Source organism: Scyliorhinus torazame, chromosome 1 (genome assembly GCF_047496885.1).
Source record: "Scyliorhinus torazame isolate Kashiwa2021f chromosome 1, sScyTor2.1, whole genome shotgun sequence".
NCBI lineage: Eukaryota > Metazoa > Chordata > Chondrichthyes > Carcharhiniformes > Scyliorhinidae > Scyliorhinus > Scyliorhinus torazame.
Genome location: NC_092707.1, coordinates 128,689,028 through 128,706,431, shown reverse-complemented (window position 1 = coordinate 128,706,431; position 17,404 = coordinate 128,689,028). Strand labels below are relative to the sequence as shown.

Below are 17,404 nucleotides of genomic sequence, written 5' to 3'. Positions count from 1 at the left end.
AATCCTAACTCTTGATGTAAAATTCATGCTGTGCCAACATCCCAGGTGAAGGTGGTGCCGTGTCATAATTGGCAGATGGGTACAGCTACTGGAATGCCATGTTGGTATGACATATAGATATAGGAGATAATAAAACTGCATTCTATCATGAATGCATGATTTTAAGAGTGGGGACTTGATTCTGTTTGCCCATCCTTACGTCTTGGTACCTGCCTCCCAAAACTGCTTCAAGTGAATATTGCACATGGTCTGGACCCCACATGTGATAAATTTGAATGCAAAGTTAATTTAGTGGTGAATGTACACTGTACACAGCAAGCTGTGAGAGAATCACTGCGTGCATTATGGGTTTGTAAAGTCGAAGAATACTGGGTTCCCCTAAACTCATCTTCACTTCCTCTTTCTGAAGCAGATTTACAAGCTGTATGACATTCTGACATAACTACCCTCTCCTGACCAAGTGGGGGACTTGCAGCCAAAACAGATGCCTATTACATTGTTATGTCAGGGATCTGCAATTCAGGTTTGAAATCAGCCGCTGAAATGTTAAAGTTGATGACTAATTGCTTTAGCCTAAATCTTATTCTGTCAGCTTGGCTCAGTAGTCCCACTCTGAACTCCATATCAATAGGTCGTGGGTTCAAGCCCTGCCTCAGTGACTTATGCATGTAACATTCGCTGATATCATCAACCTAATACAGCGGGATATTGCGCTCTTGGGACACGCCATTCTCTAGACTTGACGCTGATCCAAGACTGTTTCACAGTTCAGGATCTAAAGGATCCTGGCACCATTCATAGAAGGGCCAACAAGTGTTCCTGTTCCTAGCCAAAATTTACCCATAGTCAACTACCCACAACAGACGAACTGGGCATTTAACTCATTACTGTTTGTGGACGCAACATTATATCTGAAAAGATGTGAAAGACATTATACAAGTGTAAATCCTGCCTCTCTTTGAAAGAAAATCCACTGAAAAATTTAATGTATTACATTAGAGGATTAAGAAATTGCCATAATTTAAAAATAAATAAATGTAGAGTGCCCAATCCATTTTTTTCCAATTAAGGGGCAATTTAGCATGGCCAATCCACCTAGCCTGCACATCTTTGGCTTGTGGGGGAGAATGTGCAAACTCCACACGGACAGTGACCCAGAGCCGGGATCGAACCTGGGACCTCGGCGCCGTGAGGCTGCAGGACTAACCCACTGCGCCACCGTGCTGCCCTGCCATAATTTTACTGTGGGCTTTGTATTTCCCCTCATTCTAGAAAAAAATCTCAAATTCATACTTCGGTGGATAAAACTGCACTGCAGTATGTGAATTAGAGTGACACTCAAGTGCAGCTGAAGCAGCAGCATTGTCATAAGGAAACCTCTCCAGTTTCACACTGCAGTGTTCAGGATTTGCAGCTTTTGACAAAGATTTTGACACCAAAACCACAAGTTACTCAGACTAACATACACAGGACCATAGGGACTGGGAGCAAAAGTAGGCAATTCAGCCCTTTGAGCCTGCTCCGCCATTCAATTAGATCATGACTGATCTCTTCCTGGTCTCAAATCCACCTCCCTGACTGTTCCCATATCCCTTTAACCCATTAAAAAAAATATATAAATCAGAAATATATCCACCTCATTCTTAAAATCAATAATGATTCAGACTCCCTGCACTATGGGGCAGTGAGTTCCACAAATTTACCACCCTCTACGAGAAGTCATTCCTCCTCATCTCAGTTTTAAATTTAACGCCTCAGGGCCCATATCTCTGGCTTCTCATTCTAGATTGCCCCACAAGGGGGAACATTTGGTCTACATTTACTTTATCAATCTCTTTTAGTATTTTATATACCTCGATCAGATCCCCTCTCATTCTTCTAAACTCCAACGCGTATAAGCCCAAATTGTTCAATCTCTCCTCATACATCAACCCTTTCATCCCCGGAATCAATCTGATGAATATTCTCTGAATTGTCACCAATGCCCCCACGTCCTTCCTCGAATAAGGAGACCGAAACTGGACACAATGCTCCAGATGGTCTCACCAACACCCTATACAATTCTCTACTTTTATACTCCAGTCCTTTGGAAATAAACACTAACATTCCATTTGCCTTTTTAATTACATACAGGACCTGCATGTAGACTTTCGGTGATTGGTGAACAAAGATACCCAGATCCCTCTGCCCAGATGAATTTGGAATCTGCTCGGAATAAGCAGGAAGACTCACCCAAAGCTCTACTGCATTCCTTTTCGACTATATTTACTTGCATAGAAGCAGCACTGGAAGAATATTAGGAATATCGATATGCACGTTTAGTGGAAATTTTTCAGATTTTGGAAAATTACTAACCGGTTTCTTTTAATTATTAAAACTAAACAAGTTACTTCTTGTATATTTGATTTTTCACATTTTAAATACAGAAAGAAATGCATTAAAAAGCACATTTCGCTGAAGGAAAGTTTACAGTTAGTTCTCCTCTTGAACGTCTGGCAACTTGGAGATGGACAATTCCAACAATGCAAACAAGCATATTAAACTTGGATTAAACCTACCTTGTGCATCACAATCTTGCGTTGGGCTGGCTCTGCTACATCAATCATCTTCTGTACCACGTAGTTTGCATACTGATCCTTCATCATAGTGTATAAGGCACTGTGAGGACCATCGTTAATACTGCACACTTCATCAATTAGCAGCGCACGTTCAGCACGAGAGGCATGGGTCACACATTTCTCAACTACATTGCTGCAAAATCAAAGAGGCATCATGATGGTGACATCAGGCTAGTCCAGTCTCTAGCGTACTATGTAGACCTAATCAAGCTATTAAAAATTGTGGTGCATTTTGATTGAACAGGTAGGGGAAAACTGTTTCCTTTGGCCAGTGGGCTGATTTACAAGGACTGTCAAAAAGTCTAGATAGAAGAGGAGAAATTATTATACACAGGAGGTTATGATGATCTGGAGTACACTACATGAAGGGTGTCAGATTTCACAGCAACTTTCAAAAGGCAACAGAACACATCATTGAAACGACTAAGGGCTGCAGTGATGGTCTAAACTGGGAATCACTTTCAGAGCGGGCACATAGACACGATGGGCCAAATGGCCTCATTCTGTGTTGCAAGACTATACGAACAGAAGTAGGAGGAGTGATCCACACGGCCCATCAAGTCTGCTCCGACATTCGATGTGACCACGGCTGATCTCAGACTTAATGCTCCCTTTCCCCATCCGCTTCCCACATCTCTTAATTCCTCGAGAGACCAACTATCTATCTTCCCAGCCTTAAAACGATGGAGCATCTGCAACCCTCTGGGGTGCAGAATTTCAAAGATTCACAACCCTTTGAGTGAAGAAATTTCTCCTAATCCAAGTCCCTTTATCCTGACACAGTGCCATGTTTTAGATTTCCCGACCAATGGAAACAATCTCTCAATGCGCACCCTGTCAAACAACTTCAGAACTTTGGAGGTTTCAATAATATTATCTCTCATTTGTCTAAACTCCAGTGAATATGGACCCAATTTACTCAGCCTCTCATCACAGGACAATCCCCACATCCCAGCACCAATCTAGTGAACCTTCACTGCACTGCCTCCAAGCAAGTATATCCTTTCTTAAATGTGGAGACTAAAACTGCACAAAGAGGCAGTCTCACCAAAACCCCATCCAACTTCAAAGCATCAAATTTTAACTTCAATCCTCTCACAATAAAGGCCGACATCTTTTTTTTTTTTTAATACAGAATTTACAATGCAGAAGGAGGCCATTCGGCCCATCGAGGGGCATTCTTCTTAAGCCCACACCTCCACCCTATCCCCGTAACCCCACCTAAACATTTTAGGCACTAAGGGCAATTTAGCATGGCCAATCCACCTAACCTGTACATCTTTGAATTGTGGAGGAAACCGGAGCACCCAGAGGAAACCCATGCAGGCACGGGGAGAATGTGCAGACAGTGACCTAAGCCGGGAATCGAACCCGGGACTCTGAAGCGGTGAAGAAACAGTGCTAACCACTGTGCTGCCGTGCTGCCCTAAATGTTTGCATCCTAACTGCTTGCTGCATCTGCATGTTAAATTTCTTGTACAAGGAGACCATGGGCGAAATTCTCCCCAAACGGCGCGATGTCCACCGACTGGCGCCCAAAACAGCGCCAATCAGACGGGCATCGCGCCGCCCCAAAGGTGCGGAATGCTCCGCAGCTTTGGGGGCCGAGCCCCAACATTGAGGGGCTAGGCCGGCGGCGGAGGGATTTCCGCCCCGCCAGCTGGTGGAAACGGCGTTTGTTGCCCCGCCAGCTGGCGCGGAAATTACATTCAGGGCGGCACATGCGCGGGAGCGTCAGCGGCCGCTGACAGTTTCCTGTGCATGCGCAGTGTGGAGAGTCTCTTCCGCCTCCACCATGGTGGAGACCTCTTGCGGAGGCGGAAGGGAAAGAGTGCCCCCACGGCACAGGCCCGCCCGCGGATCGGTGGGCCCCGATCGCGGGCCAGGCCACCGTGGGGGCACCCCCCGGGGTCAGATCGCCCCGTGCCCCCCCCCCCCCCCCCCCAGGACCCCGCCCACGCCGCCTTGTCCCGCCGGTAAATAGGTACTTTAATTTACGCCGGCGGGACAGGCAATTTATCGGCGGGACTTCGGCCCATTCGGGCCGGCGAATCCAGCGGGGGGACCCGCCAACCGGCGCGGCCCGATTCCCGCCCCTCCGAATATCCGGTACCGGAGACTTCGGCAACCGGCGGGGGCGGGATTCACGGTGGCCAACGGCCATTCTCCGACCTGCTGGGGGGTCGGAAAATGACGCCCCAAGTCTCTGTGAACATCGACACTTACAAGTTGTTCAACTTTTTAAAAAAATATTCCGCTTTTTAAATCTTACAACCAAAGTGCCTAACTTCATATTTCCTCAAGTTATCCCTCACCGCCCACCTTGTGCCCACTCACCCAACCTGTCTTTGCAGCCTTTGCATCTTCCCTGCAGCTTACCTTTCCAGCTAGCTTGGTATCATCAGCAAACTTGGATACCTTACTCGCTGCCTCTTCAACTAAGTTATTAATATAGATTGTAGATAGCCGAGGCCCCAGCATTGATCCTGGGAACATGACTGCCTGCCAACTTGAAACGGGTGCCCTTCATGCCTACTCTCTTATTTTCTACCCATGAACCAATCGTGTATCCATGTTAATATGTTACCCCAACTCCAATGAGCCCTTGTCTTACCGATTGTGCGGCACCTTATTGAATGCCTTTTGGAAATCCAGATACACTACATCTACTGGTTCCCTTCGATCTACTCTACTAGGTACATCTTCAAAATACTCTGATAAATTTGTAAAACAGGATTTCCTTTTACTGAAGGTACTGTCACTGGAGGCAGAGGGCAAAATCCTCTTCAAACCAAGAATTACCCTCCCAGATTGAGGTTAGAAAAATCTCCCTGGTGCACAAACTCCAAAACAACGAAAGTAAATTTGGGCCTGTACTACATATGATCATAGAATTTACAGTGCATAAGGAGGCCATTCGGCACATCGCGTCCGCACCGGCCCTTTGAAAGTGCACCACAACTCCACCCTATCCCTATAACCCAACCTAACCGTTTAGACATTAAGGGGCAATTTAGCACGACCAATCCACCCAACCTGCACATCTTTGGACCGTGGGAGGAAACCGGAGCACCCGGAAGAAACCCACAGACACGGGGAGAAAGTGCAAACTCCACACAGACAGTCATCCGGAACTGAACCCGGGACCCCGGAACTGTGAGGTAGCAGTGCGAACCACTGTGCCGCCCATAGAAAACAGACAGTCGATTGTTGGAAGGAGGGAGAGAGAATCTATTTCACAATGACAGTAATCTCCTAATTTTCAATAATTAATTTCACATTAAATTACACACCAGTGCACCCGAAGCTAAGACTTGCAATGAAGCAGTTGCGAGAGATGAATATCAAGAGTAGTGGAAGCTGGGTTAGATGAACATGGGATATATAATGGGCCACACAATTAGTATTGACATCAGAGAACAAGAGTCTGGTTTTAGGTTTTAATTGGACGCCTTGGTGTTCCCCCCAAAAACTTACAACCCAAAGTTAACCGTTAACCTGAAGAAGAATTGTACATGTACAGGAAGTCCGACCAAAATTCAGGACAGTAAAAGAGAGGCGAAATTGGATCAGAATTTTAATTCAACTAAATTAAACTCCAGGGTGCCAGCAATTCATCCATCTCCAATACGAACTCAAAGGGGATATAACATGGGTTTTCATTTTCTGTGGAAAGCAGTCGGATTACAATCTCCAAAATAGGGTAAAGGTCCCAAAATCAGTATTTGATTTATTCAAGTCACTATAAACCAGTGGCCCCCAATTAAATGGGAGGGCAGTCCCACTCTATGGTAGGGCTGATCCCTGGAAGCTCACTGGCCCTGGTTCAAAGATCAACTAACCCCGTATTAGGACCCAAAGGTCAGGAGTTATACCTGGCAAACTTGTGCTGGCTCAAAGCCAAGACATTTCCTCTGATTTCGGACACAATCTTGCTTTTATCCTCAGGGCGGCCATGTTCCAGGACATGTTGAATGACATAATTCCCATACTGATCCTGCAAGGACAAGGAGTGAAGAGGTTGAGTTAACATTGTATCTGTAATCGTCATCATCCCAGTTATGTTAATACCTTCAAGTGCAAATTAGTTTGTCAGAAGGATTTTTTTTTAATGTACTCGTCTTGGCTTTGTTGCTTCTCAATTGTTCATGGTGAAGAAATTAAACTGGCATTATCCCACACTAATTACACAATCCCGTTTAAAAGGCAACGTTAATCAGAGGCTTAGTTAAGGTAAATACTCACTTATTGCTATTTTCCAATTACTGACTGGACTTGGTACACGAGGTAGGAAAATCCTCCCGAGCCTTGAGAAATAAACCACTGGAAAGTGTGCAAGAGCAAGCTAAGATGATTTGCTTTGCGATTTTTAACATGCACTATGGATCAGGGGCATGTGGGGAATTCCCATCAGAAACTAGTAATAGTTTCCCACCAATACTGCCACCTGGCACCCTCCTCCCCTGCCCAATAGTAAATCTGATGCAGTTTCAGCACCTGCTGTGCATTTGGATTTATGCTAGGTCACAAAGGAGACAATAAACAAAAGGATGTCCAATGCAGTGTTGGCAAGGAGGTAAAGTTTAAACAGTTTGTCTTCTATTGCTAGATAGCCATCGTGAAGATTTGGGAACGTTCTCTACCCCAAATCCTTGGGACCTTGAGGCATAAAGGAGGCAAGAACTTCCAAACACCCAGGACAAGTGTTGCAACTCATGGACAAACAATGGTGCATTCCCGATCACATACAAAAAGAGCACAGCTACGCCTAATGAAAGCCCCATACCTCAATTCGATAAGCCTAATCAAATATTTCTGTTATGATGAAAAGGTTCTGTTCAAGTGCAAAATGTTTGTAGGCACAGAGCAACAAACACTGGTTGGTGACTCTATTGTGATCATAAGAACACAAAGAGGGGGAAACCATTCATCAGTTCAATGGAAAAACAAATAAGAATAAGAGGAAATCTATGCTCCCCATGAAGTGAACCTGAAATGGACTGGAGTCTAGTTTCTCGAGCACACACAGGATAACTGATACTTTTGTTGACATGTGTTAAGCATATTTGGCTACTTCAACAATTACAGAGTGGGATGGAAGATGTTTGGTATGAGAATTTTGCTGAATTCACTCTGATGCCCAGATTTTCCTCCTCCTTAGTGAGGTTACTTAAACCCATCACTAACAGCCTAAAATATGAAACCTCTCTCCCCATAGATGCTGCTAAGCTACCAAGTATTTCCAGGGGTGTAATGCTGCCTACCTTCTATTTAAAGCAGGCTTGCCCAACTCAATACAGCTTGCCAAACACGTTAAACATCCAACTGATATTTGAAAAATGCTGTAAAGCTGCTCATCCAATTACAGGCTTGTTTCTCTCAGCATTTGCTGCTGATAGGTTCAGTGAGCTGATCAGCAACAAATGCCGAGAGAAACCAGCCTGTCCATCGACAAACAGTAAAGAGTGGGAAGCTACATTCCTGGGCCATGAGGCAACTGGAGCAGTAGGACCAAGGCAAATCAGAGTGAGGCGCAAGGCATCCAGAGCAAGGCCCACTGGCGTCTGAGTATGTGAGCCAGAGAGAGAGTGCAGTGCGTGCGTGCGCATGTTTTTTTTTTGGGGGGGGGGGGAGAGAGAGAGAGAGAGAGAGAGAGGAAGGAGGAGTGAGGAAGCGCAGAAAGTGATTGACATTAACTCCTTGGTTTGGAGTACCCAATTCTTTTTCTTCCAATTCAGGGGCAATTTAGCATGGCCAATCCACCTACCCTGCATTTCTTTTGAGTTGTGGGGGTGAGACCCATGCAGATACGAGGAGAATGTGCAAACTCCACAAGGACAGTGGTCGTGGCCAAGATCAAACCGGGGTCCTCAGCGCCATGAGGCAGCAGTGCTAACCACGGCACCACCTTGCTGCCTCTGTCTGAAGTGCATATGTTTTAATGCAAGGAGCATTACAGGTAAGGCAGATGAACTTAGAGCTTGGATTACTACTTGGAACTATGATGTTGTTGCCATTACAGAGACCTGGTTGAGGGAAGGGCAGGATTGGCAGCTAAACGTTCCAGGATTTAGATGTTTCAGGCGGGATAGAGGGGGATGTAAAAGGGGAGGCGGAGTTGCGCTACTTGTTCGGGAGAATATCACAGCTATACTGCGAGAGGACACCTCAGAGGGCAGTGAGGCTATATGGGTAGAGATCAGGAATAAGAAGGGTGCAGTCACAATGTTGGGGGTATACTACAGGCCTCCCAACAGCCAGCGGGAGATAGAGGAGCAGATAGGTAGACAGATTTTGGAAAAGAGTAAAAACAACAGGGTTGTGGTGATGGGAGATTTCAACTTCCCCAATATTGACTGGGACTCACTTAGTGCCAGGGGCTTAGACGGGGCGGAGTTTGTAAGGAGCATCCAGGAGGGCTTCTTAAAACAATATGTAAACAGTCCAACTAGGGAAGGGGCAGTACTGGACCTGGTATTGGGGAATGAGCCCGGCCAGGTGGTAGATGTTTCAGTAGGGGAGCATTTCGGTAACAGTGACCACAATTCAGTAAGTTTTAAAGTACTGGTGGACAAGGATAAGAGTGGTCCGAGGATGAATGTGCTAAATTGGGGGGAGGCTAATTATAACAATATTAGGCGGGAACTGAAGAACATAGATTAGGGGCGGATGTTTGAGGGCAAATCAACATCTGACATGTGGGAGGCTTTCAAGTGGCAGTTGAAAGGAATACAGGACCGGCATGTTCCTGTGAGGAAGAAAGATAAATACGGCAATTTTCGGGAACCTTGGATGACGAGTGATATTGTAGGCCTCGTCAAAAAGAAAAAGGAGGCATTTGTCAGGGCTAAAAGGCTGGGAACAGACAAAGCCTGTGTGGCATATAAGGAAAGTAGGAAGGAACTTAAGCAAGGAGTCAGGAGGGCTAGAAGGGGTCACGAAAAGTCATTGGCAAATAGGGTTAAGGAAAATCCCAAGGCTTTTTACACGTACATAAAAAGCAAGAGGGTAGCCAGGGAAAGGGTTGGCCCACTGAAGGATAGGCAAGGGAATCTATGTGTGGAGCCAGAGGAAATGGGCGAGGTACTAAATGAATACTTTGCATCAGTATTCACCAAAGAGAAGGAATTGGTAGATGTTGAGTCTGGAGAAGGGGGTGTAGATAGCCTGGGTCACATTGTGATCCAAAAAGACGAGGTGTTGGGTGTCTTAAAAAATATTAAGGTAGATAAGTCCCCAGGGCCTGATGGGATCTACCCCAGAATACTGAAGGAGGCTGGAGAGGAAATTGCTGAGGCCTTGACAGAAATCTTTGGATCCTCGCTGTCTTCAGGGGATGTCCCGGAGGACTGGAGAATAGCCAACGTTGTTCCTCTGTTTAAGAAGGGTAGCAAGGATAATCCCGGGAACTACAGGCCGGTGAGCCTTACTTCAGTGGTAGGGAAATTACTGGAGAGAATTCTTAGAGACAGGATCTACTCCCATTTGGAAGCAAATGGACGTATTAGTGAGAGGCAGCACGGTTTTGTGAAGGGGAGGTCGTGTCTCACTAACTTGATAGAGTTTTTCGAGGAGGTCACTAAGATGATTGATGCAGGTAGGGCAGTAGATGTTGTCTATATGGACTTCAGTAAGGCCTTTGACAAGGTCCCTCATGGTAGACTAGTACAAAAGGTGAAGTCACACGGGATCAGGGGTGAACTGGCAAGGTGGATACAGAACTGGCTAGGCCATAGAAGGCAGAGGGTAGCAATGGAGGGATGCTTTTCTAATTGGAGGGCTGTGACCAGTGGTGTTCCACAGGGATCAGTGCTGGGACCTTTGCTCTTTGTAGTATATATAAATGATTTGGAGGAAAATGTAACTGGTCTGATTAGTAAGTTTGCAGACGACACAAAGGTTGGTGGAATTGCGGATAGCGATGAGGACTGTCTGAGGATACAGCAGGATTTAGATTGTCTGGAGACTTGGGCGGAGAGATGGCAGATGGAGTTTAATCCGGACAAATGTGAGGTAATGCATTTTGGAAGGGCTAATGCAGGTAGGGAATATACAGTGAATGGTAGAACCCTCAAGAGTATTGAAAGTCAAAGAGATCTAGGAATACAGGTCCACAGGTCATTGAAAGGGGCAACACAGGTGGAGAAGGTAGTCAAGAAGGCATACGGCATGCTTGCCTTCATTGGCCGGGGCATTGAGTATAAGAATTGGCAAGTCATGTTGCAGCTGTATAGAACCTTAGTTAGGCCACACTTGGAGTATAGTGTTCAATTCTGGTCGCCACACTACCAGAAGGATGTGGAGGCTTTAGAGAGGGTGCAGAAGAGATTTACCAGAATGTTGCCTGGTATGGAGGGCATAAGCTATGAGGAGCGATTGAATAAACTCGGTTTGTTCTCACTGGAACGAAGGAGGTTGAGGGGCGATCTGATAGAGGTGTACAAAATTATGAGGGGCATAGACCGAGTGGATAGTCAGAGACTTTTCCCCAGGGTAGAGGGGTCAATTACTAGGGGGCATAGGTTTAAGGTGAGAGGGGCAAGGTTTAGAGTAGATGTACGAGGCAAGTTTTTTACGCAGAGGGTAGTGGGTGCCTGGAACTCACTACCGGAGGAGGTAGTGGAAGCAGGGACGATAGGGACATTTAAGGGGCATCTTGACAAATATATGAATAGGATGGGAATAGAAGGATACGGACCCAGGAAGTGTAGAAGATTGTAGTTTAGTCGGGCAGTATGGTCGGCACGGGCTTGGAGGGCCGAAGGGCCTGTTCCTGTGCTGTACATTTCTTTGTTCTTTGTTTGATTGCCCTTCTTGATCATGCTATCGGGATAACCTTCTGCTTCTTTCTTCCTCGTGTGATCAGGGTCTTTGAATTTATCTATACTAGGATCATAGAATGGTTCCAGCACCTTGTCTTTGTGTCAGTTCTCGACAACAACCCAGCAAGCTCCACTCCTCCCTGTAAAATCTTCTTTCATCAGTTAATTATTCAGTTCCCTTTTGAAAACTGCAATTGAATCCGTCTCCACTACAAACTCGGGCAGTGTATATCAGAACCAAACCACTTGTTACATAAAGATGCTTCTCTTCTGGTCACCTCTGGTTCTTTTGTTCACCTCAGGTCTTAGGGTTCTCAACCGTCTGCCAATCGGAACAGTTCCTCCATATTTATTCTGTCCAGACCCCTCCTGATTTTGAACACTTCTAACAAATCTCCTTTCAACTTGCTCTTCTTCAAGAACAGGCTTGGCTTTGTCAATCTATCCACGTAACTGAAGTCTGCCTCAGAATCAATCTTGTAAATCTGTTCTGCACTCTTTCTAAACTCTTCACATCCTTCCCGTTGAGCCAGTGTTTCATAAATCACTTAGTTTTGTACTCAGTGCCCCTATTTATGAGTGCAGAACTCAGTGTAATTTATTAACTGTTTTCTCAACCTGCCTGGTCACCTTCAATGATTTATGCACATATACACCTATGTTACTGCATTTCCTTCAGAATTATACTCTTTATTTTATGTCTCCTATCCTTGTTATTCTGACCAAAATGTATCACTTCACACTGTTCTACATTAAATTTCATCTGATATGTGCCTGCCCATTCCACCAGCCTGTCTGTATCTTCTTGAAGTTTATCACTATCCTCCCCAGTTTACATTACTTGCAAATCTTGCATCATTTATAAAATTCTGAAATTGTGCCCTGTACACCTAGGCCTAGGCCATTAACATAAATAAAAGAAAGCAGTTTCCCCTCTATACACCATCAGACCAAGTAGGATTTTTTGTAATTCATGTTTTTAATAGGCTTGAATTAAACTAAACGGTTACATTTATGAAATTCTAGCTATGCTGGACTAGTGATTCAAAATATCACATGCTAGGGCAGCACAGTGGTTAGCACTGCTGCCTCAGTGCACCGAGGTCCCAGGTTCGATCCCGGCCCTGAGTCACTATCCGTGTGGAGTTTGTACATTCTCCCAGTGTTTGCGTGGGTTTCATACCCACAACCCAAAGATGTGCAGGGTCGGTGGGTTGGCCACGCTAAATTGGCCATTAATTGGTAAAATGAATTGGGTACTCTAAATTTATTTTTAAAAATATGTGCTTCAAAATAAAATGCCTACCGGCACTAATATTTTTCACTTAAAAAGCATTGCTTTACTGACTTTTGTGACTCAAATGTAAAGATAAAGTCCCCAGATTACGATAGGCTGCTTTCCCCTTTGAGGGGGAGAGCTGACTGTTGGCGATTAACGTATCTGTCACCACACCTCTGGCGAGGGGGCAAGGTTGAGAAGGCGAGTCTTCATGAATATCAGTGGGTATGGGAATTGAACCCGGTCTGTTGGCCTCGCTCTGCATCACGAACCAGCTGTCTAGCCAAGTGATACAGGAAAAGAACATAATAGACTTAGAGATGATATGGCCAACACTTAGCTCCTGCACTTCAAAATTCAGCATCTCACCAAAGTATTTCCTGTTTTTCAGATCACCAGCACTCAGAGAATTAAGTTTACAAAAAAAAATTCTTCATCTTGCAACAGCAGGAACAACCAAAATTAATTTTTAAAATTCTTTCATGAAATGAGAGCATCGCTGGCTAGGCCAACATTTGTGGCCCACCCCTAAGAGACGGTGATGGTGGGCTGCCTTCTTGAACCGCTGCAGTCCATGTGGGGCAGGTACATCCATACTGCTATTAGGGAGAGGAGTTTCAGGATTTTGACCCAGTGATAGTACAAGAACAGCGATACATTTCCAAGTCAGGAAGGTGTGCGACACGGAGGGAACTTGCAGGAGATGGTGCTCCAAAGCTTCTTGTCCTTCAAGGTGGTAGAGGTTGGATTTTGCCAGGGCTCCTTGATGATTAATGATCAAATGCTGCCTCGATATCAAAAAGGCAGTCACTCTCACCTCCTCGAGTTCAGCTCTTTTGCCCATGATTGGACTAAGGCTGTAAAAAGGGCAGGGGCAAAGTGGGCCTGGCGGAACCCAAACTAAACAAAAACAGTGCCTAATGAAGTCAACAATCCTCAAACATTTACAGCCAATAGCAGATCTGAAGAGTTGCTGCATACTATGCCATCATTATGTCACTTGTGCTTAAAAGAACAGCTCAGTATTCAAAGCTGAGAAGCTCCAGTTATAACAAGCATTTCTGTAGCACTGCTGCTTGGCCTATGATACTACAATCAATGCATCATAGGTTCAAATGCAGTGCATTGAGAGAGAGAGGTTCAAGATGAAGATGTGTTTGGTGTGAGAATCTGCTGATTTCACCTTAGACAAAGACTTTTTTCCTCACGACTGAAGTTATTTGTCTGCATCCTCAAATAATTCAACACTAAATATAACCGTACAAAATAACATACCAAGCTGCAATTTAAATGCCCTAAAATGCAGCACGGTAGCATTGTGGATAGCACTATTGCTTCACAGCTCCAGGGTCCCAGGTTCGATCCCGGCTTGGGTCACTGTCTGTGCGGAGTCTGCACATCCTCCCCGTGTGCGCGTGGGTTTCCTCTGGGTGCTCCGGTTTCCTCCCACAGTCCAAAGATGTGCAGTTTAGGTGGATTGGCTATGATAAATTGCCCTTAGTGTCCAAAAGTGCCCTTAGTGTCCAATATTGCCCTTAGTGTTGGGTGGGGTTACTGGGTTATGGGGATAGGGTGGAGGTGTTGACCTTGGGTAGGGTGCTCTTTCCAAGAGCCGGTGCAGACTCGATGGGCCGAAAGGCCTCCTTCTGCACTGTAAATCCTATGATAATCTCCATGATAAAAATATCCACGTTGTATAAAATCACATACAAGTTCAAGAATGATAGTGTACTCTTCATTTACACTCACTTGATCGAAATGTTTTGCACTAAATGCACAATTTGCTGTTCTTTACCCTTGGATCAATTGGTACCACACTTTCAGAAGCTTGTACTCCAGTCCAGAAACCTGAGCACATACTCTAAACAGTTCAGGAAGAACTGATGGTGCGATAGGCCCTCTTCCTCTGCCTTCTCAGCTGAATGTAAGAAGTTCAATGGTGCTATTCGAAGAGAAGCAGGTAAGTTCTCCAAGTACCCTTGCCAATACTTAGCCCTTATACAATATCACTGCCCATTATCATGCTGCTGGTCAGCATTTAGTCTGATGTGTTTAACTGTATTAGCATAAATCAGGATTTGGAGCCAGTGGCCAGCATGGCTGCTGGGATCAGATCTCACTGCCTGTCTGGGACACTTCATAATTAACCAGCTGCTTTAATCATAGTTTGAGTGAAGGCACATACCTGAACTAACTGCTCTGTGTGTTGATGAAGTTCCTCCAGAATAGGCAGGGTCTGCTCAGGCATACAATGCTCTAAGATCCGCTGGATAACACGGCAGCCATATGGATGAGTTGACAGGGCAAACACCTATTGAATGAAATTAAACAGCTCAACAATGGATTTAATTGTCCACCCAAGTCCACTCTATGTGCTGATTATTCTCTGTGAAAAACACAAACACCAATTTGCCTAGGTTGCACATTCAAACTGGCTCTACTATTTCACACCATTTATTGTTTCTTATATAGCAGATATATTGGGTGGGATTCTCAGATTGCTGACGCCAAAGTCATGTTTGGTAATCAGCCGGAGAATCCGTTTTAACGCCAAAATCGAGGGCAGCGCCGTTTTTCGGATGCTCCGCCCCCTCAAAAATGGCATAATCGAGGAGTGCGCCACACGCCATTGGGACGGTCTCAGGAGTAAGGCACTGATTTAATAACTTCGGCCGCGGGTCTGCGCAACTTTCGGAACCTGGCGCAGTGGCTGTGACTGTGTCCAGCGCTGCCACTGTCCGGGAGGGGGATCCATTCTGCTGGCAGGGAGTCTTCTGCTGGGGCTGGGGGGACTGGTGGGGGGATGGCGAGGAGGGTTACAGGGGGGCACTATCTGGCAGGCCAGGCCCGCGCGAGGCTGGCGCCATGTTGTACGTCGCGGCCACCGCAGGGCGCATGCGTAGTCATGGACCCGGCCATTCTGCGTCCGTGGCTGCTAGTCCCCTATCGCGCTGAGCATCGGTGCGGCGCTGCCGCCAACGTTTTGGCCGCAAGACCAGACGCTTCCTCCGGACATAGCCGCAAACTGGAGAATCCAGCCCCATACCTCAGTCACCTCTTTTCAAAAATAAAATTCCCAATTCCTCCAGGCTTTGCTGATGATTACTGCCTCTGGCACTGGGGATCAATTTGAGGTTCTTTCCCTGAATCATCTTCAAAGCTTGAAGGCTCACATTTCTTAAAAGACCATATTTAGAGCAAACACATTGTACCTATTCTGTTAATAGTTCACTCATCTATTTTACTAATATGGAATTCTATAATTTCTTGTACTTTTATCATTTGTAATTTAACATTCAAAGTTACGGTGTTGAATATTTTAACAACACTCCTATTATGATTTCCTAATAACCGACACTTTCATTCTTCCAAAAAGCTATATATAATATTCACTGTACACCGAGATGCATAAAGATGCAGATTCAGAATAAAAACCTCATTAGCAGAGTGTGGTGACAATGCACAATTTCATTATAAATCAACATTACTTTTGCTTTCTGAACAGATTATTAAATCAGTGCCTTAGTGCTTATGAATGGCTGGCAAAATAATATCGCTACTCTGAGTGTGCATCATTTGAATGTGTACCCAATTATTTGCTTTTGCGTTGCATTCCAAATGGTAACATTTAATTTGCAACCTTTCCATGCACGCCACCTCTGGTTAGAAAATGGAAGCTGAGCTCTACTGATGTTATTCCCGGTGAAACCAGTCTGTAACTGAACCAGCCTGGATTATTTGATTCCTAATGTATGCTGAGTGGCCTTTGAGAGTAAAGATTCTTCAATTAGCTTCATTACCCAAAAGTTCCCACAGCATAATGATGCTATGCATCAATGTTCATACACAAAGAACGGCCACTTGGTTGATGCGCCAGCAGCAGCTTAGCCCAACAAGAATCAGCGCAAGGGAGGGATGAAATCAGATAAAATACAAAAATCAATCAATCTGTCTCTCATCAGGTCATACCTGTCCTTGGAAAGCATCAATAATGAATTGCAGAGATTGTGGTTGCACACATTCAATACACTTCTGTACCACATGGTTCCCATTCTGATCTTTGACACATTTCAGGACATGCCCATCAAGTTCCTTCACCATTTCATTCTGTACACAATAGGGGAGATACAGAAAATAACATTGATAAAGGTTAGGCTTTAAGAAATACCAATGGACAAAATGCATTTGTGTACAGACCACCAAACTGTAGTGGTAATGTTGGGAATAGCATCAGACAGGAAATCAGATATGAATGTGATAAAGGAATATCTGTGATTATGGGTGACTTCAATCTGCACATAGATTGGGTGACTCCGATTAGTCACAGTACAATAGAGGAGGAATTTCTGGAGTGTATATTGGATGGTTTTCTGGACCAATAATTTGAGGAACCAACAAGAGAACAGGTCATCTTGGACTCGGTATTGTCAAGAGAAAAAGACTGATAAAAACGAATGTCAGAAAATTTCTAAACAGTCAGAAATGGGGGAATTCATAACGGGGAACAAAGAAATGGCTGATGAACTAAGTTCATATTTTGCTTCTGTTTTCACATGAATACTCTGAGTGACACAAGTTTTAGTGAGGAGTTGAAGGATTAGTCGAGAAATGGATTCTCCATTATTGGGACTATGTCCCCACACCGGCGTCAAAACTGTGGGGATTTACTCCTGAAAATCGTGGAA

General features: G+C 44.9%; 1 protein-coding gene and 1 non-coding gene across 15 annotated transcripts in view; both read right to left on the bottom strand.

The window, feature by feature from the left end:
- The window catches only part of LOC140412215 (pumilio homolog 1-like), a 208,390-nt gene that overhangs the window by 3,788 nt on the left and 187,198 nt on the right, over positions 1–17,404 (bottom strand). For all 14 annotated transcript variants that reach the window (XM_072500813.1, XM_072500806.1, XM_072500805.1 and 11 more), the window contains 4 exons: positions 16,689–16,826; positions 14,905–15,030; positions 6,494–6,615; positions 2,559–2,751 (listed from right to left, as the gene is read on the bottom strand). In XM_072500813.1, the coding sequence (XP_072356914.1) occupies positions 2,559–2,751; positions 6,494–6,615; positions 14,905–15,030; positions 16,689–16,826 (579 nt within the window). The remainder of the gene's footprint in view (positions 1–2,558; positions 2,752–6,493; positions 6,616–14,904; positions 15,031–16,688; positions 16,827–17,404) is intronic.
- On the bottom strand, positions 13,711–13,845 carry LOC140430764 (small nucleolar RNA SNORA50). The gene has a single exon (XR_011949534.1). It is a non-coding gene; the product is annotated as a small nucleolar RNA SNORA50 (small nucleolar RNA).